At 35.9% G+C, this 27,317-nt stretch overlaps 1 protein-coding gene across 4 annotated transcripts in view; it reads left to right on the plus strand.

Annotated features, from left to right (window-relative positions):
• Positions 1-206: 206 nt before the first annotated feature.
• The window catches only part of LOC131148020 (protein FAR1-RELATED SEQUENCE 3), a 28,678-nt gene continuing 1,567 nt past the window's right edge, over positions 207-27,317 (plus strand). For 2 of the 4 annotated variants that reach the window (XM_058097759.1, XM_058097761.1), the window contains exons 1-5: positions 224-740; positions 3,082-5,561; positions 5,660-5,749; positions 6,154-6,303; positions 16,125-16,241. In XM_058097759.1, the coding sequence (XP_057953742.1) occupies positions 3,318-5,561; positions 5,660-5,749; positions 6,154-6,303; positions 16,125-16,241 (2,601 nt within the window). In that variant the 5' untranslated portion in view covers positions 224-740; positions 3,082-3,317. Of the gene's footprint in view, positions 741-3,081; positions 5,562-5,659; positions 5,750-6,153; positions 6,304-16,124; positions 16,242-27,317 lie in introns of all 4 variants that reach the window. The other 2 variants (XM_058097762.1, XM_058097760.1) reach the window with 2 other exon arrangements.

The following is a 27,317-nucleotide window of genomic DNA, read 5'->3' on the forward strand; positions in this document are numbered from 1 at the left end:
TCTATAACCCTAATTGATCGATTTTGAGACTGATTATGCAAAATAATATAATATATATTTATGCATACTATTAAAAAAAAAAAACATTATAGAAATTATTAGCAGTGGACTTTTTAAAAAATGTTTTTTCAACCACAGGTCCCACAACTGACCTGCTGCATGAAGGAGGAGCCAAGACTTAAGAGGCACCTTAATCCCTACCTAACAAGTGAAGTGAGCTCGCATTCAGCCCACTTGGAGCAGCATTAGCGTCACAGTGGGGCGACACAGGTACCGGATTAGATTGGATGCATCCACGGATTAGATTGCCCCGTGGGCCCCACACCGCCATCTCCCTTCACACAAATCTGATATTGCAACATTGGTTTGCACCAGATCGATGCCAGCCGCCTGATCCCCATCCGACGGCTTCCGCCGCGCGCCTACTTGCGTCATTTGGAATCTACGCGACACGCACGCCCTTTCTCCCCCTCCTCCCTCTCGCCCTCTGCAGTCTGTCTCCGGCGAAACCCTAGACACCAGAGACGCGGCGTTATTGGAATCAACTCTGTTTTCGGTGATTGTGTGTTCGCTAGCGTTTGTTTTGGTGTTTACGGTGCCAATTGTGGCGGTTCTGGAGCCGAGAAGCCCTATAAAGCTTCGGCCTTCTACCTCTGCAGAGGTGGTCTCTGAGAGAATCGGGGAAAGAGCTGTTTTGCCTTTTGTTTTCGGACTCTTTGCATAGTTATTGTGCTGATCAGGTCAGGCCCTTTGCTCCTCATTCGCTCTCTGTGTTCTTAATGGCTCAATTTACATGTTTAGTATGGCTATTTTGTTTTTTAGCTTTTAATTTGATTTTGTGGTATTTTATGCTACGTTTAATGATCGTAGATCTGTTTGGCTTTGAAGAATTATCTACCATGTGCGAAAAGGGAACAGTCAGGACTCAGTAGTATACACCAGAAAAAAATTATGAACCTCTGACAGAAGGATAATAATAAAAAACGATTTTATAAAAGAAGAATTATCGTATATTTGGTGCATCAAACAAGTATCTTATCTCCAGAGAAAAGAAATATATATGTACATTGATGCGTATGTATTTATATATGTACTTTCTATTTTTATTTTTGATTTTTGTTGTACCTATGCTTTGTTTGTTTGACCAGAAATGTTGGCGACAATAAATAAATTACATGTTGATTAACTAAACTTTGCTTTCGTCTGATGATGCTGTAGAAAAACCCATGTCGAGAAGCTGTGCGACTTTTATGTTAAAATTAGCAATCAGTAAATATTTTGCAAAATTACTGTGGATACTTTTATTCTGTGATTGTTTTAAAATACTAATCAGTAAATATTTTGCAAAATAAATGTGGATAACTTTATTCTGTGTTTGGTTTATATTGTCTTTGAAATTGCTGTGTTTTAGAATGCTGTTAGTGTTGCTTTCTATTTTTTTTCGTTAAAATGCAGCAAATTATTATTTATTAATAGTTGCTTTCAAAAGTAGAAACAGGAAGCAACCCCTACCCTGCTTCTCTAAAGTTGTTGCAGGAAATGTGGATACAATACAAACAATGCATAAAATTTATGTTTGGTTAAGGTGTTTTCGGAAAACCGTTTTCAGTTACGTATCCATTACCACAATTAAAATTTTAGGTTTCCAGGAAACTGCTTGGAGATGTTTTCCCCATTTTTGGATTCAATTTTCAGGCTCCACTAGAAACACAGAATATGAGTTATACAAACTCCATATCAATATCAAAATATCATCATCATCATCATTTGATAATTTCTTAATTGGTATAACCAATGTCTTAAATTTCAATTTCAACTAAAAATTCCAAGCTCCAAAAGTACAGAAATTTCAATGGAAATTTCGATTTCAATGTCAATTTTGATTTCGATTTGAAAAAATAATGGAAATTAGTAGTCAAGCATGGAATTCTTTTATGAAACTTTAGAAATGGTTAATAGACATAATAATGTAAGTTTTAGGACTAATATATTACAAACTAAATAAATCTTGTGTATGAGGTGCCATAAATGTAATATAATGTGTGTATTAAACATATTTGTAGTATAATCTGTATTAAACGTATTTGTGGTATAATGTGTATTTAACATATTCATAATATAATATGTGTCTTAAATAAATTCGGTTAATGTAAATGAAATTCATGAATCAATTTTATATTATTTATTATACAAATAAAGATAATTTGGACATGAATGATTAAATAAAATGTTGTTGTAAGTTTAATTTTTCATATAATTTTAGAAGCCCTTGTAATAATCTTTTGTTTAATAAAAAAAAATTAATTAATTAAGAGAGAAATTTTACTTTGCGCCTAAATCTCACATTTGAATTCTAAGAAAATTTCATTGTATAGTTAAAATTTTGACAATTTTTGCTAAAGTTTCAATATTTTGATAAATTTATGATGATTCATGGAAATTTTAACGGAAATTATGCCAGATGGAAATCAACTGTGATTTCGATTTCGAGGGTGATCGAAAGCGGAGATTTCGACAGAAATTTTGACAATTTTGTGGAAATTTAAGACCATGGGTATAACTTGGAAATTGTCTTTGAGTTTGATTAATCAAATATATATTTGTTTTTTTCTCCTGCTTTTCCTATGAATTTGGATTTACTTAACCAAACACAGTTCCACTGATCTCACTTTTTGGAATAGTTTTGAATGCTCAACCAAACACATTTCCGAGCACAAAGAATACATGATTCAATCCTCTGTTTTGATTTCTATAAATGAGAATCCTGATATTCATTTTTGAATCTTAACCAACTGCACCCTTAACAGACTGGCAGCTGTACAGACAGAAAAAACATGACCAAATGAAGCCACGATTGATCTTTTTTCTGTAGATATGCTCAAAGTGAAGCGTACAGAAATTGAATGATTTTAGAATTCTAGTTTGTTTCTTTCATATCACTTTTCTTTTCAATCAAAGAATCTTGTGTTCCATTTGATTACCAAGAATGACATAGTCCATGAAAATTTTGAATTCTGTAGTGTGGCTTTTGGAACTTAAAATTTTCCAGGTTTAATTTTCCTAAAATTTCTCACCTTTCAGACCAGGCACTACTTTTCACTGCTTTGTAAAATCATTAATTGATATCTTTCTTCTGGCATCATTGGTAAGTGTTAGTACTTTCCATGCGGCTTTATGGATCATTGTCAGTTGTTTGGTTGAAACTTTGTGCAGAGTGCATCTAGTAGTGGTTTGGCTGGGCTAAAAATGCTGAGAGTTTCTACACAATGGGTCCACAGATCAAAACACTCAAACATAATATTATTGTTTGAGTTATAATGGATGTTGAAGTAATTGATGTTGAAGAGGGGAACATGGGACACCGTGCTGTAGCAGATGATGGACATGTTGAACCTAATGAAGTTGGAGGGGATAACATAGTGGAAAATTCTAATGCTCAGGATGATGATGGGTTTGCTGAGCCACATGTTGGTATGGAATTTGAGTCTGAAGATGCTGCCAAGATCTTTTATGATGAATATGCCAGACGTATTGGTTTTAGCACCAAAGTCAGTCAGAATAGCCGCCCAAGACCAGATGGGACGGTTACTGCTAGGGAGTTTGCTTGTGCTAGGGAGGCTTTGAAAAGGAGGAATGCTGATAGCTGTGATGCTATGCTTAAGATAGAGTCTATGGGTCAATCCAAATGGGTTGTGACAAAATTTGTTAGGGAGCATAGCCACTCCACTATGAGTCCTACTAAGGTGCATTACCTTAGACCCCGCAGGCATTTTGCAGGTGCTGCAAAGAACATGGCTGAAACGTACCAAGGTGTGGGAATTGTTCCAAGTGGTGTTATGTATGTGTCCATGGATGGTAACCGTGTGTCTGTAGATACAAATCGGGGAGCAAGAAATGTTTCTCCTGTGGATTCTAATCGCTCAGTTAAGAACATTGGTTCTGTGAATTATGCTGCCAGACCTAATCGAAAGAGGACATTAGGGAGAGATGCTCAAAATCTGCTAGACTATTTTAAGAAAATGCAGGGTGAGAACCCTGGGTTCTTTTATGCAATTCAACTTGATGATGATAATCGCATGGCTAATGTATTTTGGGCTGATGCAAGATCTAGGACAGCTTACGGTCATTTTGGTGATGCAGTCACACTAGATACAATGTACAGAGTGAACCAATATCGAGTGCCATTTGCTCCATTCACAGGAGTGAATCATCATGGTCAGACAATTTTGTTTGGTTGTGCTCTACTTCTAGATGATTCTGAAGCTTCTTTTATTTGGCTGTTCAAGACATTTCTTGCTGCAATGAATGATCATGCCCCTGTCTCTATAATTACTGATCAAGACAGAGCCATACAGACAGCAGTTTCTCAGGTGTTTCCTGAAGCCCGCCATTGTGTTAGCAAATGGCATGTTTTAAGAGAAGGCCAGGAAAGGATGGCTCATGTGTGTCATGCTCATCCAAATTTTCAAGTGGAACTGTATAATTGTATCAATTTGACTGAAACAATAGAGGAATTTGAATTGTCTTGGACTTCTATCCTTGATAAATATGATCTTAGGAGGAATGATTGGCTTCAATCATTGTATAATGCTCGCACACAATGGGTGCCAGTGTATTTTCGGGATTCCTTTTTTGCTGCTGTATCTCCTAACCAGGGGGTTGAGGGTTCCTTTTTTGATGGTTATGTGAATCACCAGACAACATTACCAATGTTCTTTAGGCAGTATGAAAGAGCTTTAGAGAATTGGTTTGACAAGGAGATTGAAGCAGATTTTGATACAATTTGCACCATGCCTGTATTGAGGACACCATCACCAATGGAGAAACAGGCAGCAAATCTCTATACGAGGAAAATATTTGCGAAATTTCAAGAAGAGTTAGTTGAGACTTTCGTATATACTGCAAATAGAATTGAGGGCGATGAGGCTGTAAGCACGTACAGGGTTGCAAAATTCGAAGATGACAACAAGGCATACATTGTTACATTGAACATTGCCGAAATGATAGCAAACTGTAGCTGCCAAATGTTTGAGTATTCAGGCATCCTTTGCAGACATGTTTTGACGGTCTTCACCGTGACAAATGTACTTACTCTTCCATCCCATTACATTTTGAAACGCTGGACAAGAAATGCTAAAAGTGGGGTTGGATCAGATGAACGTGTTAGTGAACTACATGGTCAAGAGTCTCTCACAGTGCGTTACAATAATCTATGTCGGGAAGCCATTAAATATGCAGAGGAAGGGGCAATAGCTGTAGAGACCTATAATGTGGCAGTGGGTGCACTCAGAGAAGGAGGGAAGAAAGTAGCTGTCGTGAAGAAAAATGTTGCAAAAGTTGCACCACCAGGTTCTCAAGTTAGTGGAGTTGGTTATGATGATAAGAAGTCCTCTACTTCAGCTTTAGATATGACCCCATTATTATGGCCGCGTCAAGATGAAGTGATACGGCGCTTTAATCTTAATGATTCTAGCATTCCTGTCCAACCAGTTGCTGATTTGAATTTTCCACGTATGGCCCCCGTGTCACTTCACCGAGATGATGGCCCTCCTGAAAACATGGTATGCAACATAATTTGTTTCCTGTGTTTCTGTTGTTTCATGTGCATTTTAATTTCAATTTATTTGGGCCTATTGTTTTTCATTTCCCTATTACGCAGGTTATTCTTCCTTGTCTCAAGTCAATGACTTGGGTGATGGAGAACAAGAATTCAACACCAACGAATAGAGTAGCTGTTATCAACCTGAAGGTGCATATCTAATCTTCAAAATGGTTCTTATTTTTTATTTTGTTTGTTTAAGAATCCAGTTTGTTTAAATTCTCTATTTTTTTTTCCTTTCATTAAGTTGATGTCAGATTAGATGTGTTAATATAAGAAATATTTACTTAAGTATGAACCTAAGTCATCAACATATGGGAATGGTGTATGTAAGCAGCTCAAATTGGATATAACTTGCCAATGACAGGCCAGATATCAATTTTTAATGACACAAGCAGTTCTGAAATCATTGAGTTTGTCCGGTCAATTTTTTTCTTCTTTCATCATTTTGTTTATAATTTAAAGCATAGTTTGAATAGGAAACTGTTGATATTTTACTTAGCATGTACTTGAGAACTGATCAGGAGCTATTTTTCTGTAATTTTCCTCTGCAGTTGCAAGATTATAGCAAGACTCCATCAGTGGAATCAGAGGTCAAGTTTCAGCTATCTAGAGTCACTCTGGAACCCATGTTGAGATCTATGGCCTACATTAGTGAGCAGCTCTCAACACCAGCTAATAGGGTTGCTGTTATCAATCTGAAGGTATGTAATGCCAAATTCTCTAGGCTTGCTGCTTTTATGAAACTTTCTTGTTGAGGTTCATATGGCCAAACTATTTGTTTTAAGTTAAACCTCAAAATTTGTATTTTTTGTGGTATGGCTTCCAACTCTCAATATAGAATCCTTCATAATGTGAGAATTTTTGGATAGAAAAAGAAACTTAATTATATAAAAGGAGAAAAAAAATACAAAAAAGGAGGACAAAAAGTCCTCAAATGTAAAGAGAGAAATAAAGAAAGCTACAATCAGATCAATTGTGTAGCTACACAATCACGGTTAACACCGTCAAAACAATAACCCTTAAAACAACCTGCTATAAGCCCAAAGAAATGCAAATATCACAACCTGTGCCAAACTAAGTTTAGAGACGACCTCTTTCTAGGGAAAAAATTTCTAGCATTCTGTTCTAGCATTCTGTTCCAACATTATTCCCCATAAAACAGCATAGAGCACACCTCCGCAACTTCTCAACACCCTTACCCTTCCTAAAACCAACAAAAGAAATATTCAAGAGCTCCTCCACCAATTATGGTCACACCCACACTCCGCCAAGACTCAAAGAAAAGTGTAAGGACAAATGAGGAATGTTCTTTGGGCTACACCCACACAAGAAACACATAACTGAAGAAAAAGCTGTTGAAAGCCTCCTGCTGTGCTGCAAATTGGTGGTATTAACTTTGTTAGGGGCTGCCAGCCAAACAAATGTCTTTATCTTATAAGGAATTTTAGCCTCCCATATGCACTGATAAAGGGGGAAAACCACATCAGGAAAAAGACTCAAATGATTAATCCCCCAAAGAATCCAAACGCCAATTTCTACTATAATTCTTACTAAAAATATCACCACCCTCTCTAGCACAATAAGCAAAGAAGAGAGCTCCTCTGAACCCCTATCATTCGAACCCCTTCTAAAATGAACACTAGAAAATGAGACACCATCATGAATAAGAAAAACGACGAAATCACATAATTATGGCTGGAAGAAAGATGATACGGACGAGCGAAAGAACAAGTTGCAGCAACCTCCACCCAACATCTTCCCCGAAGGGGATACAATTACCTCTTCCCTATTGAAACTTGGTTAGAGGAATAAAGAAAGGGTGAGCTTGTAAATGAACTTCCAAGGACACTTAAATGAGTATTTAAGACCTAAATTAGCACCCCACCCATTCTCATGCAAGCCAAAGTTACCTTTTATAACTCTTTGCCTCCGGGAATTTGCCTCCAAGGGAAATTGCAAGTTTGCAAGAAGGAGCAGTTTCTTTAAAGTTTCCAAGACCCAAACCATCCCTCATCTTTTGACCTACACGCCCCCTCATTTAACCAAAATTTTCTCCTCTCTCCTACATTTGACTAAAGAAAACTCCTCATAATCCTTTCAAGTTTTTGAATTGCTCGCCTAGAATCCTGGGGGGAGGGGGGGGGGGGGGGTGTAAAGAAAAGATAAAAATTCGAAGGAATGGTGGACTAGTTGGCAGGTATAAGGGTGATGCGGCCCCTTAAAGAAAATAAATCACCTTTCCACCCATCCAACCTCTTAGGGGCTGTTTGGTATCACTGTCAAAAATTATGAAAATGAAAACCAAAAAGTAAAAACTAAAATCCAAAAACAGAAACTAAAAATTGAAAACTAGCAACCAATTTGGTTAGTATTTCTAAAACTAAAAAATTCGTAACTTGATTAAAAAAATGTTCATTTTTGTACCCGAATTGAATAATAATTAAAAAATATGATTTAAATAATTAAATTACAACATAATGCAAATTAAAAATACTATAATAAAAAATAAAAATTATTATAATTATATTACTTAATTTTATATTTCAAAGTTCACTTTACAACAACAATTCTGTTGTGAATGATAATTGAAAAATAGTAAAATATTTTCTAGATGGCTTTTATTATTTTTTAATTTTTTGAAAATTTGCGTACATTTTATTTTAGTTATATTTTAAAAAGTATTTATAAATTTAATTAAAAGTTAATTCTAGATATTGAAATATTTTAGGAACAGAAAATTGGCAATGTAGGGGCTGTTTGGTATTAGCATAAAAAATTATGAAAATGAAAGTTGGAAACGAAAACTAAAAATCAGAAACAGAAACTAAAAATTGGAAACCAAAAAATTGTTTGTTTAGTATTTCTAACACTAAAGCAAATGAAAAACTTGATTAAACAAATGCTCACTTTTTTCCTCGAATCAAATAATAATTATAAAATATGATTAAAATAAAAAATACAAAGCAATGCAAATTAAAAATATTATAATAAAAATAAAAACTAAAAGTTAAGGTGTAGTCCCAAGAGGGGGGGTGAATTGGGTTTATAAAATTCTTTTAAGCCTTTTTACAAATTCACAATCTTTTGTATACTTAGCAAACACACAAGAATGTTTTGATTTTAAATACTCAATTAAACCAACCACAATACACACTCAATGTCATTCACAAACCAAATACCTTTAACAATAACAATCAATCAACCAATCATTCAAACACACAATACTTAACCAATTGTAGGTGCTGCAACACTTCCTTATTTCAGCGTTTGCAAAAATCCAGTTTAGAGTTTAAATAAAGCCTTGTATGAATGAATATTGGAGCACTTCTTTTAATCAAGATTTTCACAAACGATTAATCAACGTACTCCCTTTAAGGTTTCCGCAAAAGATTAATCAACGTACTTTCTTAAATTAAAAGTTTTTCTCAATCTCGATTTCAGCTACCTGCACTTAGAAACACAATTTATAGATGCTGAAAATTTAAAGAGTAAAGGTTTAAGAGTGAGGCCGAGATTTTTACGAGGTTCGACTTATACCCAGCCTACGTCCTTGCCTTAGGCAAGACCACCTAAGGATTCTACTAAACCGTTCTTTTGTGGGCGGAACAAACCGTTTACAATCCCTCCTTTTGGGTGGAGCCCCCTCTCCAAGCAATACCCCACGCTCGGTACAACGATCCAATGACCTGAACCGTCAAAGAAACAAAGAAAACAAGAATGATTTCTTTTGTATGAGAGATGCTCTTAGATAGAGCTGGTTAGTACAAATAAAGCTCAGCTAATATACTTCAAAAAAAATATTAAAGAAATTGAATTGAAGCTCAAGAATTATTTCAACAGAATTCTTCTCTTGATGTGAATTAGTAATTTAGAGGTTTGAGCTTACAGAAGAGTGATCATAGACTCAAAATATCTCAACAATTCTCAGTATGAATGTGTGAGCAAGAGAGCTTTGAGAGAGAAAGAGCAATATGGCTTGAAAACAGATTTTCAATGCTTGGTACTGATTTGATTCAAGAAATCATGTATTTATAGACTCAAAAAGTGTTTAATTCGTGTTGCCCAAGTTACTTGGAGTGTTTCCCAAGTTTATACGAAATTTGGGGCACAAGCAACATAAATTTGAATTTTGAAACTTTTAAAAATTATAGCCGTTAATAGTGGTCAGGCGCCCGAGGCTTCGGGTTCAGTCGCCTAAAGTTTCTTAAAACTGTGAAATTTCAACTTTAAAATAGGGTCAGGCGCCTGGGCCTACACTGCCTGTTCAGAATTCGTTCAGGAAAATCTTCAGGCACTTGAGGTTAAAAGTTCAGTCGCCTGAATAGTTATAAATCCTGTTTTTTAAGTTTACTTTCAAAACTCTTAGTCATCTTGCTTTGTTACTTTTAAAAAGCATTTTCTGAGGTTTTCAAAACAATGTGCGTAAGTCCATGTCAACCCCTAATGACTTTCAAAGTATTTCAAAAAGATATTCATAATGAAGTACTTACATAAATCATCCTAAAGACTTAAACACTCTAAGCTCTAAGTCTTCATATATGTTTTTGCTTTGAATCCTCTTAGACTTGAGCTTGAGTTTTCTTTAAGCTTCCACATGTTTTGAACTTTTTGGTCCTCTTGAGCTTTCTTTTGATCACTTTGTTGATGAAGTATGGCTTTATGGTCCTTGTGATCTTGAACTTTCATTTCTTTGATCCTTTTGAACTTTGTCATATAAGGTTTCCAGAAATATTATCACTTAAACAAAACATGTTAAATTAACTTTTATTTGTTATCATCAAAACAAGATTCGAAAGCCATGTTAGGCCAACAAAAACTATTATAATTGTTTTACTTAGTCAATATATTTCAAAATGCACTTTACAAGACAATCTTATTGTGCATGACGTTTAATATTTATTTTATTTTTGAAATTTATGGACATTTTTGTTTTAATTGTATTTTAAATTCACATGATAATTTTATTTCAATTTTAACTAAAAAGTATGTTTAAAGTGAATGGTTTAATAAAAAAAATTTAATTTTGGATATCAAAATGTTTGGGCAATAGGTTGCCAAAATAACTTAAAACCGAAAAATTTGGGGTCTGTTTAGTATCATTGGTGTTTTTGTTTTCTACTTTTGTTTCTGTATAGTGAAGAAATAGATCATAAAAACACATTTGGTATTTTTTTTAATTTTTGTTTTCGTTGTCAATATTCAGTTGTTTGCAAAAAAATAAAAAAATTTAAAATTAGATTTTATGATTTTTAGTTGTTTTGGAATATTTTTGTATCCAAAATTAAGTTTTTTGAGTTATCCAATTCATTTTATATATAATTTTTAATTAAAATTGAAATAAAATGATTATATGAATTTAAAGTATAATTGAAATAAAAATGTCAATAAAATTTTCAAAAAAAACTAAAAATAATAATAAAAGGCCATTTACGTAACATTTTTACGATTTTTCAATCGACATGTACAATAAGATTATTTTTGAAAAGTGAATTTTGAAATATAATAATTAAATAGAATAATTATAATAATTTTATTTTATTATAATTTTTTTAGTTTGTATTATTTGTGCTTTTATTATTTTAAGTATATATTTCTAATTATTATTTTATTCAAGGACTAAAATGAGCATTTGTTTAATCAAATTTTAATTTGTTTTTTAGTTTTAGAAACACTAACCAAATAGGTTGTTGGTTTTCAGTTTTTAGTTTTCATTTTTGGTATTCGTTTTCATAATTTTTGATAGTGATACCAAACGGCCCCTTGGTTTTTAGTTTTTCCGCAAACAGCTGAAAACCGATAATAAAAACAAAAAACTTGCAAGCTAAAAACAAACATGTTTTCATAATCTATTTCATACTGCACTAAAATGAAAACAGAAAACAAGAAACAGAATGATATGAAACAGACCCAAAACAAACATGCTTTCATAATATGTTTCTTCATTATATAGAAACTAAAACAGAAAATAAAGACATAAAACATAAATGATACCAAACAGACCCTTAGCTACCTCAGCAACTACAGTATCTAAGAATGCCATAGAGTGAGGCTTCCCTTCCAAAGGACCCAAATAGGTCAAAGCCCAAAGTAAATCACCCGCCACCAGCTAAGAGGGTCAGGTCCAAAACCTTATCGTGCTAAGATTAACAACTCCAATTCCATTCTTACCTAAATTAATTCTAAGACCAATGACCCTTTTATATTTTTTGAATTATATAAATATATGTACTAACAATTTTTCTTTTTGATAGAAAAAAGTTCATTAAGAGATAAAAGATGTACAAGGTTGAGAATAAGGTATCCTCTTACATATGAAAACAAAAAAGCAAGAAAAAGAACCAATTTAATTGAATCCTAAATGCTTATTTTTTAAAAAAATTGATACTAACAGCTCCAATGAAGACTCACCAACCCAAATGTCCTCTCAAAATAAATTTTATCCCCAATCCTCTCTTTGAAACGAGTGAGTGGAAAGAAAAGACAAGCTATCTGTGAAACAATTTTCCAAGGACTTGCATGAGTGGCATTGCCACTTCCTTTGGAATCCCACCCATTCCTATGCAGGCCATATTTACTCTTCTTTAATTTAGGCCATAAGGAATAAGGTTCTAAAGGAAACCTCCATGACCATTTTCCAATTAAAGGTATGTTTTTAGAAACAACATTGTAAGTCCCAGGCCCTCCTCGACTTAGGCCTCCTAACAGCTTCTCAATTAACCAGGTGATCCCTCTTATTCTTCCCAGTACTAGACTACAGAAAATATCTCATAAATTTTTCCAACTTCCTAACCGCCCTAGAAAGTAACTAGAAAAGTGCTTCCATGTGCTTCCATAACATGATTTTCAATGCTCGTAATCTTTTATCTCCTTATAGGATCATAAAAATTTAACAGAACTATCCTGAAAGTTAGCCTGTAAATACCTCTGATTTTTGCCCTTTCAATGTACATGTGCGTGTGCGTGTGTGCACATGTGTCTGAAGCATCGAAACTGACATGTGAGGCCGGCACAACATGATACTGACATGGCAAAACAATAATTTTCAAAAAACTAGCATATGGCATGGGGGGATACATCAATTAAACATCTCTACTGTTGGTTTTTTGCCTGTTCTAAATCTCAGCTAAATAAATTTGAGATGAATTATTGCATTGCTCTTGTTTCAAATCTACAAATGAATATTTTCCATGTGCACTTACCACATTCAAATTTCTTAGTTTCGCACTATGTATTGATTTGTTGGGAGGACATCTTGTTCTCCCCTTATTGTATATTTGGTTCATTATTAATATAATTCTTTTCTCTTATTAAAAATGTACTAACAGATCTATAGCATACTCACAAGCTTTTAGAAGTCACTACAAATTATGTATGAAGCCTACAATTTAAGAGAAAAAACTAACACATAAAAAGGGACAAACATTTTCTGCCTGAGGTCTTAATAGATGACATACACGGCTGTGTAGCTGGAAGATTCTTCAACGCATTCTGTGTCTGTCGGGTTTCAACTTTTAAAGCAAGCTAATGGGCATCACTTGCTTTGAAGGTCTTTACAAGCTTCTTGCTAATGGGCATCCTTTTGAGGTTCTGTTTCAGGAAGATTGCTCCTTCGTGTCAATGATTGCTCCTTCGTGTCAATTGGTGAAACCGTTGCACGTACTCTTCACACTCTTTGGTCCCGCTGTAGGAATTGTGCCTTGAGCTTCTCCTTCATTTTATTCCACTGTCTGAACTTCCTTTTGCCTCTAAGTCACAATCATCTTGATAATGCTTACCAAGTAGAAGCAGCTCCTGTAGTTTGCAGCACACCTACCTGACTCTCCGATCTTATGGAATATTTTTGTACTCAAAGCAGTTCTGTATGCTGTTCATCCAGTCCAGGAATTCATCAAGTTCCATGTCACCATCAAATTATGCAATTTTGGCCTTGAACATCATATACTATTGATTTTTGAAGAGCTTGTGTTATTTTAATCCTCCCAGTGTTCTGGCATTTCGTTGTGCTGAACATGCCTACAGAACTACTTCCGTTGCTCAAATCTTCACTTTCATCCTCAGAAAACTGATTGGGCTCGTCTTCAACTTCTCTTCCTTGTTTGTGATCCCATCTCCTTCCATTTTCTTTTTTCTTTTGTGTGAAGAACCAACTCTGTAAGATTTTGAATTTGCTCTTGTAGTTTAAGAATCATCTCAATTGTTGCACAAGTATGCTCTTGGGCCATGGTTTCCTCTTCTGCCCCTAGCAGCCCTCTAAAAATACCCTAAAGAAATCTTGGTTGATACCAAATTGATGCTGCATGCATGAAGGGAAGACACTGTAGAATCTGTCATAGTAGAAATATGACACATTAATATTAATTGCAGTGATATTTAGTAGCAAACAGAGATCCTCGTGTGGAAACACAACAATGGAGGCTATGGAAAAATTAATTAGAGACTTCTTGTGCTTAGGGGTTTGGGGATAGATGTAGGGATCATACTACAATTTACTAGCTGGAACATGGTTTGTAGGCCTAAGATGTTTGGAGTTGGGCAATTTAGTTTCTGAAAACATCTCCTTTGCCATGAAATGGTTATGGCAGTTTCTAGAATTTAAGTCCCTTTGGTATGAGGTTTGCGCTCCAAAAAAATGCATGGGTTTCTAGGTTTGGGGGTAATGTTACTTGTTCTCATTTGGTTTTTTACTTTTTATCTCTTTTCTTGGAGAATATGGAGTAATTTGTCTATTATTTTTGGTGAACAATGGTTCATCCATCTTCTTTGGGAGCATTTATCTTACTTGTTTTAGGGATTTTAGGAATAAAAAAGAGGAAGGCTATTTGAAGATCCACAGTTTTTTGGTGATTATTTGGTGCATCTGACTGGGGCATGATCCTAAGAGCGGTCTGTGACTCCTGCTGGACTAGTTTGGGATGATTTTTTTTTTTTCTCTTCTTCTTCTTCTTCTTCCCTGTGGTGTTGTTCTAATGTCTTTTGTTAGAGTTGGTTACCAAGAGGTCTTGGGTTCTAGTCTTGTTACCTGCGTTTACTGTGTTGTGTTTAAAAAATTATTTTATTTCCTGTAATGGGTGTTATCTATCATGTGTTTATCTCTCCATGTGCTGTCAGGCTGCATGTGTAGGGGAGTGTTAAAGCTTGATACACATTGTTGGCCCACAACCTAACAGCTTAAACTTTTAGGTGAAGTGGTTATCTAACATCGTTTTTAGAGGGATATCTGTTACTGAATTGTAGAGAGACCATAGATCTTTGAAATTGATGTTTTAATATTGTTGTGTTGTTGAGGGTTTTTAAAAAAAAAAATAAATAAATAAGTTTTTTCCCTTTTGCTTTCTTTTATTTGGAGAATTCATCATCCCCCTTGTTTTATTTCCTTTTTTTCTCTTGCAATAAATTCATTTGTTTATTAGAAAAAAATTTAATCAATTATTTATCTTCTAGAAAAAAAACTATAATCTAGATGATAAATTTTGGCATTGAATGTTGAGTTCAATAACTTACTACCTAGAAACAACTTAGCCACATAAAAAAGATAGAAGAATATTTCCCTTTAGCATTTCTCGACAACAGCAATTTTAAGGTTAATCCAAGCTAAGATGGATGGATTCACGATAGCCATAATGCAGGAAGTTAATTTTTTTTTTTTTTCTTGTTTTTTGTAAATTCAAAACTTTTTTTGAAAAAAATCCTTTTCACATGTCAAATTAGGCCCTCCAATGAAAGTCTTCAGCCAAGTGCCTCTTCTTCCTATTCATCATCATCAACATCATCATCTCCCCCAACACTCCTGGGCAGTAATAGCCATGCTTCTCAGTTAGATAGACTCATAGACTATGTGGCCATCTTGTAAAATTAAGCATTAAAGTGCTCACTATTGAATTAAACTCTCAAATTGTGAACCTGAAGTGACCATCAAGGTGGTGGCTTGCCTCATGTGGTTTGAAGGGTGAGAGATCATGAGTTCAGATTCTGGGTGATGGTGTGTCGGATATTGTGTTATAACCATTGATTTCTGGCCTCTAGCTTGATACCACTATGTTCTTGGAAGGACAGCCCAACAATTTGACAATGGGACATCCATGTTGAAGGTCCCCGGTTCAAACACTGGGATGGGGAGGAGAGGGATTTGGAATAGGGATGGGTTACCCAAGTGGTATATCGCAGACCTAGTGTTTCTTCCAGTGAACCACAAAAATAATTGAATTTGCTCCAAATTCCAGTCAAGACTATCATAAGATTGTGCTTCTTGTGTGTTGTATCATTGCTTCCTTGTCTTTGTGCATTTGCTGGTGTATGTATGTTTGTGTGTGTGAAGTTTTGTATTTTCTAAATGCTCTTACAGTGCCCAATGTTTATGATATTTGGGAACATTTATTTGATACATCAAAGTTTGTATATCATCCCTATTTTTTTCAGTTGAGTATGGGTTCCCAATCCCATGCCTGAAGCTGTTTTGTTACATTATTTCACATACGTTATACTTGTGTCAAATATTCTTTTGATGATTTTCCTTCCTGCACAGCTCCAAGACACTGAGACAACTTCAGGAGAATCAGAGGTGAAATTTCAGGTGTCCAGGGATACTTTGGGTGCTATGTTGAGATCAATGGCTTACATCCGTGAGCAGCTTTCAAATGCTGTAAGTATTTCCTCTGTCACCATGGTTATTTATCATTTTAGGTATATAGATTGTCAAATGAACTGTTATACAGATATCATCATTTATATATTTTTTTAAGTATCAAATTGTTGATGGTGATGGAGATGACCAGGAGACGAGCAGGAAAGGGCTGGGAGATCTCCAGACGAATGAGATGATTCCGGATGAACCCCTCCACCAGAATCCCTTACCCTCCATTCTTCTTTGTGATTATGCCTGCAAGATCAATCAATCCTAACTCGGCAGCCATTTCCAGAAAACCTCAACTCTGATCCCTACCCTTTTGTTTTTCCCCCTATCCTCAACTAGAGTAGCTTTCCTTTACCCTGATTTTTTCCAAAGCCAGAGCTTAAGAGTTTCTCTTCAACTTTGCATCGATCAAAGCAATGAATCATCAGAGTATCAGAAGAAACACTTCACCTTGAAGGAAAGAGGGATTTTTTGGCCTGTTACTAAGAGAATCAGACGACATTTTTTCCTCCATGTCTTTTCAGACAAGGAACACTGATGGTTGTTGAGGGAGCTGCAGTTGTTTCTCTTCTCGAAACTTCAAATCCCTAGTTGAGGACTTTCAGAGCACCTAATGACTTCGTTATGGAATATTTTGCAGAGCTCATACCTCTGGGTGATTCATTTCAGTGGAGAGAATACCACTTAAGGGAGCAATTCAGATGATCTGTGTTACAGATGGTGTGTAAGCATCTGGGTAGAAGAAATTCTAGGCAGAATTGTTGTGAAAGCGGAAGCAAGTAATCCAACCAACCTCTGTTAGAAACTGTGTTCTGATTTTGTCTCCTTGAATGTTAACAGAGACTGTAAGCACAAGGAACATTCTGTTTTGTCAAGAATCGAAGTTCCAACACGCTGGCATTGGAGGAATTCCAGTGAGCTGGGGTGCGAAGGGAGAACTATGGGAAAGGAAACTCTGACAGTGAAGCGAGTCAAAAAGGAAGGCTTCCTCTTGTTTTGGGAAATCTTCCATATTTGAAATTTACATCCTGGAGCGAGAACCCAATGCTGGGAGGGCCAAGAGTAATAGAACTTTTAGGCCCAAGGCCTATTGAAAAAGTTTGAAGTTTTTTAAGATGGAGCTGAATGGTGAAATAAAGAGGTTTTTGGAAACATCAAAAATATGAAAACACCATGTTCTCTGAAATGGTGGGCCATAGGCTTGAGGATTGTGGAATGTTAGATGAGGAGGGTAAGGCTTGAAGGGTTACTCTTTAAAATGATTTGGAGGATACTTGTGTGATTCTACATTTTTAGCCTTCATTCCTTAAAGGGTGAGGTCAATGAGAGTGAGGGATTTCAAGCCTGTTAGTTTGGTCACTAGCGTCTATAAGATTCTTCCGAAGGTCATATCTAAAAGATGAGAGGTTTGGGTGGTATGGTGACAAACAAATCCTTGGTTCTGTATTGGTTGCAAATGAGGTGGTTGTGGACGCGAGGAGGGGTAAGAGGGGACTAATCTCCAAGCTGAACTTTGAGAAAGCTTGTGATATGGTGAACTGGGGTACTTTTGATAAAGTGAAGGTCAGAATGTCCTTGGGAATGTGTGGATGATGTGAATCAAAGGTTGCTTGAGTTTGCCTTATTTCTCAACTATTGTTAATGGTCAGCCTAGAGAATTGTTTAGGGCTTCTAAAGGGTTCAGGTGAGGAGATGTGCTGTGCCGCTGTTCCTGATTTTTGAGTAGCATGCTTATGCACAACCAGAGGGGGCTGGTGATTAAAGGTTTATTAGTTTTGGGAAGGAGGAGATGGAGTTGTCCTACTCTATTTTTCCAATGATACTATTTTGTTTCTTGAGGACAAAGTTGTGAAATTCCAAGAGGCCATTACATTGTTGAAAATTTTCAAAAATATTTTGGGATTTAAAATCAACGTGTCCCAGACCAAGACTGGAGTGGCTGATGGTAACATGTGGGGTAGGGAGCTAGAGAGGTTTAAGATCTTGGACAGATCGTCTCTTGGAGGTCATATTACTGTCTTCAGTGCTTCCCTTTCCAACATGGTCATTTCTTATCTCTTTTTGGAGTTCTCAAGCTGGGATTCTTGAGAGGTTGATATGTGGCTTTTTTTGGTCCAGTTCTGGGAGAATAAGAGATCATGTCAATAGGTCAGAGACTATTTGGACACCCAAGTCAAAAGGGGGTCTGGGCCTTGGCCATGTGGTTTCTGAAAACATCTCTTTTATTGGCAAATGGTTATGGAGATTCCCATAGAAGTTAATTCCATGTGGCACAAGGTGATAAAAAGTAAGTATAGTGGCCACCAAATGGGTAGGAGACTAGAGATGGCATTGTTTCTCATGCAAACCCCCTCAAAGTTCCTTTCCCACATTGCTTGTTTGTTCTTTCATCCCACCTGTTTGAAAGTGTGTAATGGCTATAGGATCCAGTTTTGGGAAGAAGTTTGAGCCGATGAGAGATTATTGAGGCCAAGGTCTTAAATTTCGATTTCGACTCAAATTTCGAAGCTCCAAAAGTATGGAAATTTCGACGGAAATTTTGATTTCGATGTCAATTTCAATTTCAATTTGAAAAAATAACAGAAATCGGTAGTAGAGCATGGAATTCTTTGTGAAACTTTTGAAATGGTTAACAAACATAATCATGTAAGTTTTAGGACTAATATAGTACAAGTTAAATACATCTATGTTGTGTATGAGGTGGAAAAGTTGTAATACAGTATGAGTATCAAGCATAATTGTAAGATAATATACAGTAAACATATTCAACTAATACAAATGAAATTCATAAATCATTTAAATATTATTTATTATACAAATAATGATAATTTAGACATAAATGGCTAAATAAAATGCTGCTGTAAGTTTATTTTTTCATATAATTTCAGAAGCATTTGTAATATTTTGTTTCGATAAAAATAAATAAAATAAATTAAGAGAGAAATTTCAATTCACTCCTAAATCTCTTATTTTAATTTCAAGGAAATTTCATTGTATGGTTAAAATTTCGACAAGTTTCGAAGAAATTTCTAGATTTCGATAAATTTCGGGAAGATTCACGGAGATTTCAATGGAAATTATGCAAGACAGAAATCGACTGCCATTTCGATTTTGAGGGTGATAGAAACCGGAAATTTCAACGGAAATTTCGACAATTTCATGGAAATTTAAGACCGTGGTTGGAGCTGATGATGCCTTTTCTGTTTAAGCTTTCCACTCTGCACAATGCACCTATTAGCTCATTCTTTTCTTTGGATACGGCCTTCCTTTCTTGGGATTTCCATATTTAGGAATCTCAATGAAAGAGAGGTTGATGAGCTCACCAGATTGCTTAATATTCTGGATTCTTTTGTTCCTTCTAATAGGGATGATGAGAGAGTGTGGGAGGCGGGTTAGTTCAGGTATTTTCTCCAACCAAATCCTCTTTCCTTCACTTCATTGTAACTCCTTCCCCCAATGTTTTTTATGCAGTCATTCTCGCTGAAGCCACATCATTTGAAAAGCTAAATCTCCTTTTAAGACCAGAACATTCATTTGGACTTTGTTTCTCAATAGGATTAATATGCATGACCTACTACAGTGCAGAAGACCTTATAGGCCTTGAGTCCTGCCCCATGTGTCATGAGTTAAACAAAAACACAATCCTCTTCCTTCATTGCCAGGTCGCTAACTATCTTTAGTATGCTATTTTCTGTGTTTTTGGTTTTGTTGATGCCTTTTGTTTTTTTTTTTGGGGGGGGGGGGGGGGGGGTGTCATAGGAATTTCCTACAAATGATCTATTGGGGTTTTGGCAAATCCCAAAAGGGTAGGGATTTTCAGAGTATGCGGTTTTTGCTACCTTGCGGAGCCTTTGAATTGAGAGGAATTTGAAATCTTCGAGGACTACACAACTTCTCCTAGTTTGTTATGGGATAGAGTTGTGTATCTTGCCTCTTTTTGGGCCAATTCTTCTGGAGGGATTGGAGAGCAGCTGTTTTTTAAATGTTTATATCTTTTATTTTGCCTTTGGAGGACATCTTGTTTTCCTTTCTTAAGGAACTCTCTCATTCTATTACTATATTTTCCCTCGTTCAAAAGAAAAAAGTTTTAGTGTGGAGATGGTTTTTTTCATGCTGCAACTTGTACTAATGTTTTTCTAAAACAATGGATGTCATGTCTTGCAAAACATCATCTTGAAAATTGAGCTTCTCTCTTTGAACTTGAATTTTATTATTGTATAATTCCTGTTTTATGGAAGTAGTCTTTAATTGGTTGCTTCCTTTAAGGGTTGCTTTGTTGCAAAAGATGGAATTGCTAAGAGGAGAGCAGACTTAATGGCCTGTGCGGTGAAGAAGGTTGCGTCTCTGGTCAAAGTGTCCCATAGATTGAGACATGGAAGTCAATGGTGACATGAGCCTGGACACAAGACATTCAATTGCTGGCTGTCCTTAAATTTTCTCCAGAAGTTGAAATTGAGATCAATTTAATGTCAGAGATGAGCATGATTGAGGGCAATAGTTTAGACATAGTCTCAAGAAGATTTATATATGCAATGCAATGAATCTGGTGTCATGCTACAAATTCCAATCCTCATTAACCTTTGAACTCTAGGGAACCATTAAGTACGCAGTTTTGGGTCTTTTGGCATACGACAGACCCATAAAGATTTGGATTGCACAGTTATCGCAGAAGCCTTGAAATTTTTTTAATCCACTATGATATCTGATTTCAGTTGTCCACAGTGTCTCTCCCAATTAAAACAGCATCATCTGCTTGCTAGAAGGATACATTTCAAAGTTTTTCTTAATTTCTATCATGTCCTCCCCAAATACTATATTTACACTTCCTTCAAAAATCTCCCCCTCCCCTTCCTCCCTGCGTCCATTTTTAATGTGACATTAATACAGCAGCCTTCTGTGTACTTTGTTTTTTCTTTTCCCCGGCGGGGGGTTGGTGGTGGTGGTGGTGGTGGTGGTGGTGGTGGGAGGGAAATCATGGATCTCTTCTTTATATGGGACTGTGAGTGCAGGATCATTTCTTTTAAGAAATGGATGCTTTACCTGGATAGCATCTGCGGATAGACATGTTGCTTCTTGTATTCATAGATTCCTGTTCACCAATGCATGGGAAGATATTTTTCCATACCTAGTGCAGGAGATCCTTGCTAGGCCTACTTCAGACCATTTTCCTGTGCTTTTAGATTCTTACGCATTGCCATGGGCTCCCAATTTTTTAAGATTCAAGAACATGTGGTTTTCTCACCCTTTGTTCACGGAGTGTGAAGAACTGGTAGGGGGCGCTTTCAGGTCCAGGACAGGGATGGCTTTACCCCTGGTGAAAATGCAGAAGTACGTGCAGTTGAAGGTAAAACAAAAAAGCTGAATTATGTGAAGTTGAAGCTAAAACAATGGAATGAAGAGGTTTTTGGGGGATGTAGAAGAGACTAAAACAATTTAAAATAAAAATAAAAATTGCTGGCCTGGATAGGCAGGAGGATTTGGTTTGTTAGATAAGGAGGCTAGGGCTAGAAGGACTACTCTTTCTAATGACCTGGTGTTGTTATTTTAAGGAGTACATAAGTTGGTGCCAGAAATCAAGGGTGAAGTAGACTAGAGAAAGGGACTTTAACTAGAGTTTTTTCATAGAGCGGCTACCAGGAGGAGGAGAAGTTCTATTATGGAGTTGGAATCAGATTTTGGGAAGGGTCATACTCAGCTAAGAGTGGAGATTACGAACTTCTACCAGCATCTCTATACATAGGATTTCCCGAGTAGATTGATGTAGGAGGGCTTCTATTGGAGTATCATCAAGGCGAGCTCAGCTCAATGGCTTGAGAGGCCTAGTTGAAGAAATAAAAAATAAATGAATTAATAAAAGTGTTTGAGATGAGTAGGGAAGAGTCACTTTGGAGTAAGCCATTTGGTATTCTTGGAGAGAATTGGATGTGTCTTTCCTCTTTGGAGGCATTTTGTGTTATGAGGTTTAGGGAAAGGAGAGAAAGGCTTTGTGGCAATGCTCTTTTATGGCTATTTTTTTCTGGTGTCTTTGGTTCGAGAAAAATCTCAGAATTTTTTAGAGAGGCTACTTCTCTCAATTTACCTTGGAGTAATGTGGTATTTCTTACTTCACTATGGTTCCAGCTAATGGTTTCTTCAGGTATTTACCTCTGGCAGCTGGATTGGAATGCTTTGATCCAGTAGAGCTATTCTGTAATTTGCTGTTCTTTTTTGTTTTCTTTTTTTTTGTATTCTGGGATGATATAATATCCTCCCTGTTGTCTTTTTCTTTCTTTTGTTGTACTATTCTTCTCCTTCTCTAATTAAATTCTTTGTTTATCAAAAAAAAAAAAAAAAATAGGGATAAAAAATAAAAAGCCCCTGGCTCTGACAGTTTCACAATGGCTTTTTTTCAAGACATTTGTTTTCTTCTTTGGACTAAGTAACTGAGCTTCGTTTCTGTTCTGGAATGAGATGAATAGAGATCAGCATTTGCTCTTCTGCGGATGGTTTCACAATGGCTTTTTCTCAAGACATTAATGATCGAGGGGAGAGTAAGGTTGCATCAATCTCTGGTGTAGTGATTTGATCCTGAGGTAGAGGAAGAGAGAAGAAGAGAGGAGAAGTGAAGAGAGAAGAAGAGAGGAGAAGTGAAGAGAATAGAGAGAAATAGTTCACTATGGCAATGGATTGCCTCTCTGGTAGCCCCCAATTTACAGAAACCAATGTCACTTACTGTTCAACAATGTCCATTTGGGCAAGGCTTATGTAAAATTTTGTAGCCCAATCACTTAAAGCAGCCCACATTAGTCCATCTTGTGAACTCACTAAAACCCTACTTGACGTGCGATTTTAACATATCTACCAATCTAACACAATATTAGTCCAATTGCATCTTTTTTATATGCCTTTGTATGTTCAGGCTGTTGTAGAATGTAAGATTTTGTGCAATTGTAACTTCCCAAACATGATTGCTCTTATTTTCATGCATATAATTGAAGTAAATGAAACTAAGAACTTGTATAAATGTTGAAAGCAATCTGTTCTCATCCAAAAAAATGTTGCCCCGATCCAAAAGAGTGTTGCCTTGATAAATGCTAGTGATGGCTAGTGTTGATTGTGAGAGTTGTCCTTTATTTCATACACCTCCATTCCATTAAAACATCTTCTTTGGGAAACCTTCAATTTGAAGAAAGTGACTCATACTTCCATGCAGTGCATGTTTAACTATCTTTTCAATATTGCCTTTCAATTTGTTTGAGTAAAATGTTGGGAATGAAGAAATTCAAGTTGAATGACAAGTTCATCATGGAGGAGTAACCAAAACTCATTGTCTTGTATGTACAGCAATAACAAGCGGTGGCGTTGGCTACATGAAGCCTTTTTTGCCACTTCACCCGATCGAGAGTGTTTTCCTCTATTAGATTAAGGGCTATTAAATCTTTCCTAATTATCTCATTCCAAGTTATTTTAGGCCTACCCCTATTCCTTTTTCATGCCAAAAACCATAACTAACTCCTCCTCAGAGGTGTTCTACTAGGCCTGCCTTTTAAATGCCCAAACCATCTAAGTCATCCCACCCTTATCTCGTCTTCAATCAGTGCTATGCCTAAATTGTTGCATATGTGCTATTTTTAACTCTTATCTTTTAATGTTATACCACTTATCCACTTTAACATTCGCGTTTCAGCAACTTTTACTTTTTGTACATTCTCTTTCCGCCTGCATAATAGATCCAAGATATCTAAATCTAGTAGTGTTATTAATCTCTTAATTATCAAGTTTACCTTCTCTCCATTACTACTTCTTACATTACTAAAATTACGTTTCATATATTCTGTTTTTTTCCTACTTATCCAAAAACCTTTAGGCTCTAATGTGGCTTTCCAAAGATTTAACTTAGATTCCACTCTGCTCCTACCATCATCAATCAACACGATATCATTTTCAAACAACATACACTAGGGGATCTCATTTTGAATATTCCTAGTAAGTCCATCAATCATTAAAGTAAAAAAGATAAGAACTCAAAGTGGAACCCTGATGTGCACCTATTGTCATATATATCTAATCAGCGTAGTATATCTACTGCAGACCCCCTTCTTTTCGAAGACCCACCAAAGAACTTTCGTAGGTACCTTATCGTAGGCTTTCTCTCGGTCAATAAAAACCATATGCAAGTCTCATTTCTTTTCCCTAAACTTTTTCATTAAGCTTCTTAAAAGATAAATAGCTTTTGTTGTTGATCTCCCAAGCATAAAAACAAATTGATTTTTTGAAATTCTCGTTTCTAGTTTTATTCTATATTCAATTACCCTTTCCCGTAATTTCATCATATGACTTATAACCTTAATTCCATTATAATTATTATAGTTTTGAATATCGCTTTTGTTTTTGTATAAAGGCACTAACATACTTTTCCTCCATTCTTTTAGCATTTTCTTGGTTTTTATAATAATGTTGAATAGACTAGTTAACCAAATATCTCCTTTATCCCCGAAACATTTCCAAACTTCAATTGGTATTTTATCTAGTCCTATAGATTTTCTTCTTTTCATCTTTTTTAATGTTATTTTAACTTCAAAAACTCTAATTTTGCAAATAAATCTCCTATTTTTAGTCCTCTACTCATTTGTCACTTCCAAGTTCAATCTTTTATTTTGGTTTTCATTAAACAACTTATCAAAGTATCTTTGCGACCTCTCTTTTATGTCTTCTTCTCTAGTTAAGGTATTATCATTCTCTTATACATTTTACATCACCTAAATCTTTGCATTTTCTTTCTCTAGCTCTAGCAAGTTTATAAATGTCTTTTTCTCCCTTTGTATCTAATCTAGGATATACCAAATTGTCATATTTCTGCAATTTTCTCATATTTTATACCAAATTGTCTTTTATGTACCATGAACAAAATTACAGGATGGAAAAATACTAAAAGGAAAACATTCATTGTGGGATAGTTTGGGGCTCTGTTCAAGGTCAACATCTTTGAATGTATTGAAGTATTTCCAATCCACATGGTATTATGATGTTCGCCTAGGTTTGAGTTTTAATCATCACTCTGAGATTGAACGCAGTGTTGTTTATAGTTGAATAAATTGATGATGCCAATTGGCAGACTATTTGTTGTGTAATTTTATCTTACTTTCATGATGCGTGAATAGGTGTTTCTGCTGCAGTATATGCCGCATGTGCACTTGCACACAAGTATACTTGCATTTTAGGAATTTGATTTACTTCCAACTAATCCGGTCCTTTGCTGAGGTTCAACTTCACTCTAGGAGGCAATGCACTCTTAATTGTTTCATGGGGAAAGTAAATGGTGTGCAGTGATAGGTATTCTTATTTTTTCAATAAAAAATTTTTAGGCTTTAAACTATATTAATGTGACACTTGGTAAAAGGCAATCAGAATGAATCAAAGGGAAGCCATTCTGGTCCAGAGTTGTTTTGTTTTTGACAGCCCAAAAGGCATAGTTGAAACGAGGCCCTCAATCATATTTAAGAATGCATTTTCAACCTAAGAGGGGAATGTGAGCCCCAAAGGGATGGTGGAGCATGCCAGTCATTTTCTAGATGGCAAGAGACCTATGTTGTTCAATTTTAATCTCACCCTGTTATATCCAGCCCAACAAATTTAAATTACGTTCTATATACTACATTCCTACCATCCCCTACAAAGCAATCATTACCAAATGCTGGATCAGGATGGGCCATTCTGATTCCTCTAGCAATCCTATTCCGCTCACACTCATTTCTATTCCCAAATGTTGCCTAAAATATTTAGGAATTTGTTGATTTACAAAAGAAAGAGTGAACAATATCCTGTCTCAATTTGAAATTCCTTGGGAAATGCACATTGCGTGAATATCTAGAACTAGATCTGGAAAAATGGATAAAAGTCCGTTAATCCTACCAGCATTCAACTCGTTTTAACCGACTTATAATCAACCGCTTACTAAATGAGTCAAATATGGTTTTCCATTTTCATATACGCCTCCTTAGAGGGTCGGGTCGGTTTTATCCGGCGGATATCCACCAAACCGCTTAAAAGCCCATTACTAATTAACCCATAAAAGCCCAACTGCCCACAGGCCACTGCCCAAGTATGGGGAGCCCAATGCGGCAGTGCCCACACGGCCACAGGCCCACAGTCCGTCAGTCCCTCCCACTCCTAGGTCAGCCCAGTCTCAAATCTCAAATCCTATTAGGGTTTCCTACTTTCATTGTTTCAACTTTCAAAGTTTAAACTTACAATTCCAGCTGCGCAGCCACATCCCATCCCACGACGACTACGATTCCCACTGCCACTGCCGTCGCCAACTGCCACCCACAGCCACAAGTGACGATTCCCTCACCCAGTCTTCCCTCGCGGCCTCGCCCAGTCACTCGCTCAGTCGGCCCTCTCCAGCCACTCGGCCAATCGGCCAGTTGACGATTCAACTTGAGGTGGATTGTATATATTCTTTAATTTCTGCATTATTTTTCATGGTAAAGGTGTTTCGATGATTCAAAATCTGCTGTTTGTCCTTAATTCCTGTTTTTTTTCCCCTACTGTGAATTTGTAGTTGTTTGGCAGCTTTTATGTTCATTCTTGGTGTAGAATTATCCTTATTATTTTTAAAATAAAAAAAAAAAAACAAGAATTTAAATAAGCATAATGATATGGTCTTCGGGTTCCTTCTCTTTCTCTTCTCCCTGGAGCTACCTGAGACCTTCCTTCCCTGAAGTCAATTGGCATTCTCCCATATGGTTGATCATATACTGCAAATTTTGAAGAAAAAATCAACTATTGTAGGGAAATCAATAAGCTGGGATAAGGACAATCATTGGATCATGGGTCTTTTGCTTAATGTTGAAGTGAGTATCACTTGGGCTGAGAGGCTAGAAGGCCCAGAACCATCTATTCTTCATATTGAAAAAAAATTTGTTTTGATTTTCTTTCTTGGTTAAGTTACTTTTTTGTGTGCTTTTCTCCTGTTATTAGAATTTACCTTTTGTAAATTAGAATTTGTTATTATTAGTTCTTATGGCAACAAGTTGCCTTGTGTAGAATTTACTTTTGTGATTAAATCATTCTATTCAAAATTCTAATAAAGAGTGAAATATA

Source organism: Malania oleifera, chromosome 2 (genome assembly GCF_029873635.1).
Source record: "Malania oleifera isolate guangnan ecotype guangnan chromosome 2, ASM2987363v1, whole genome shotgun sequence".
NCBI lineage: Eukaryota > Viridiplantae > Streptophyta > Magnoliopsida > Santalales > Ximeniaceae > Malania > Malania oleifera.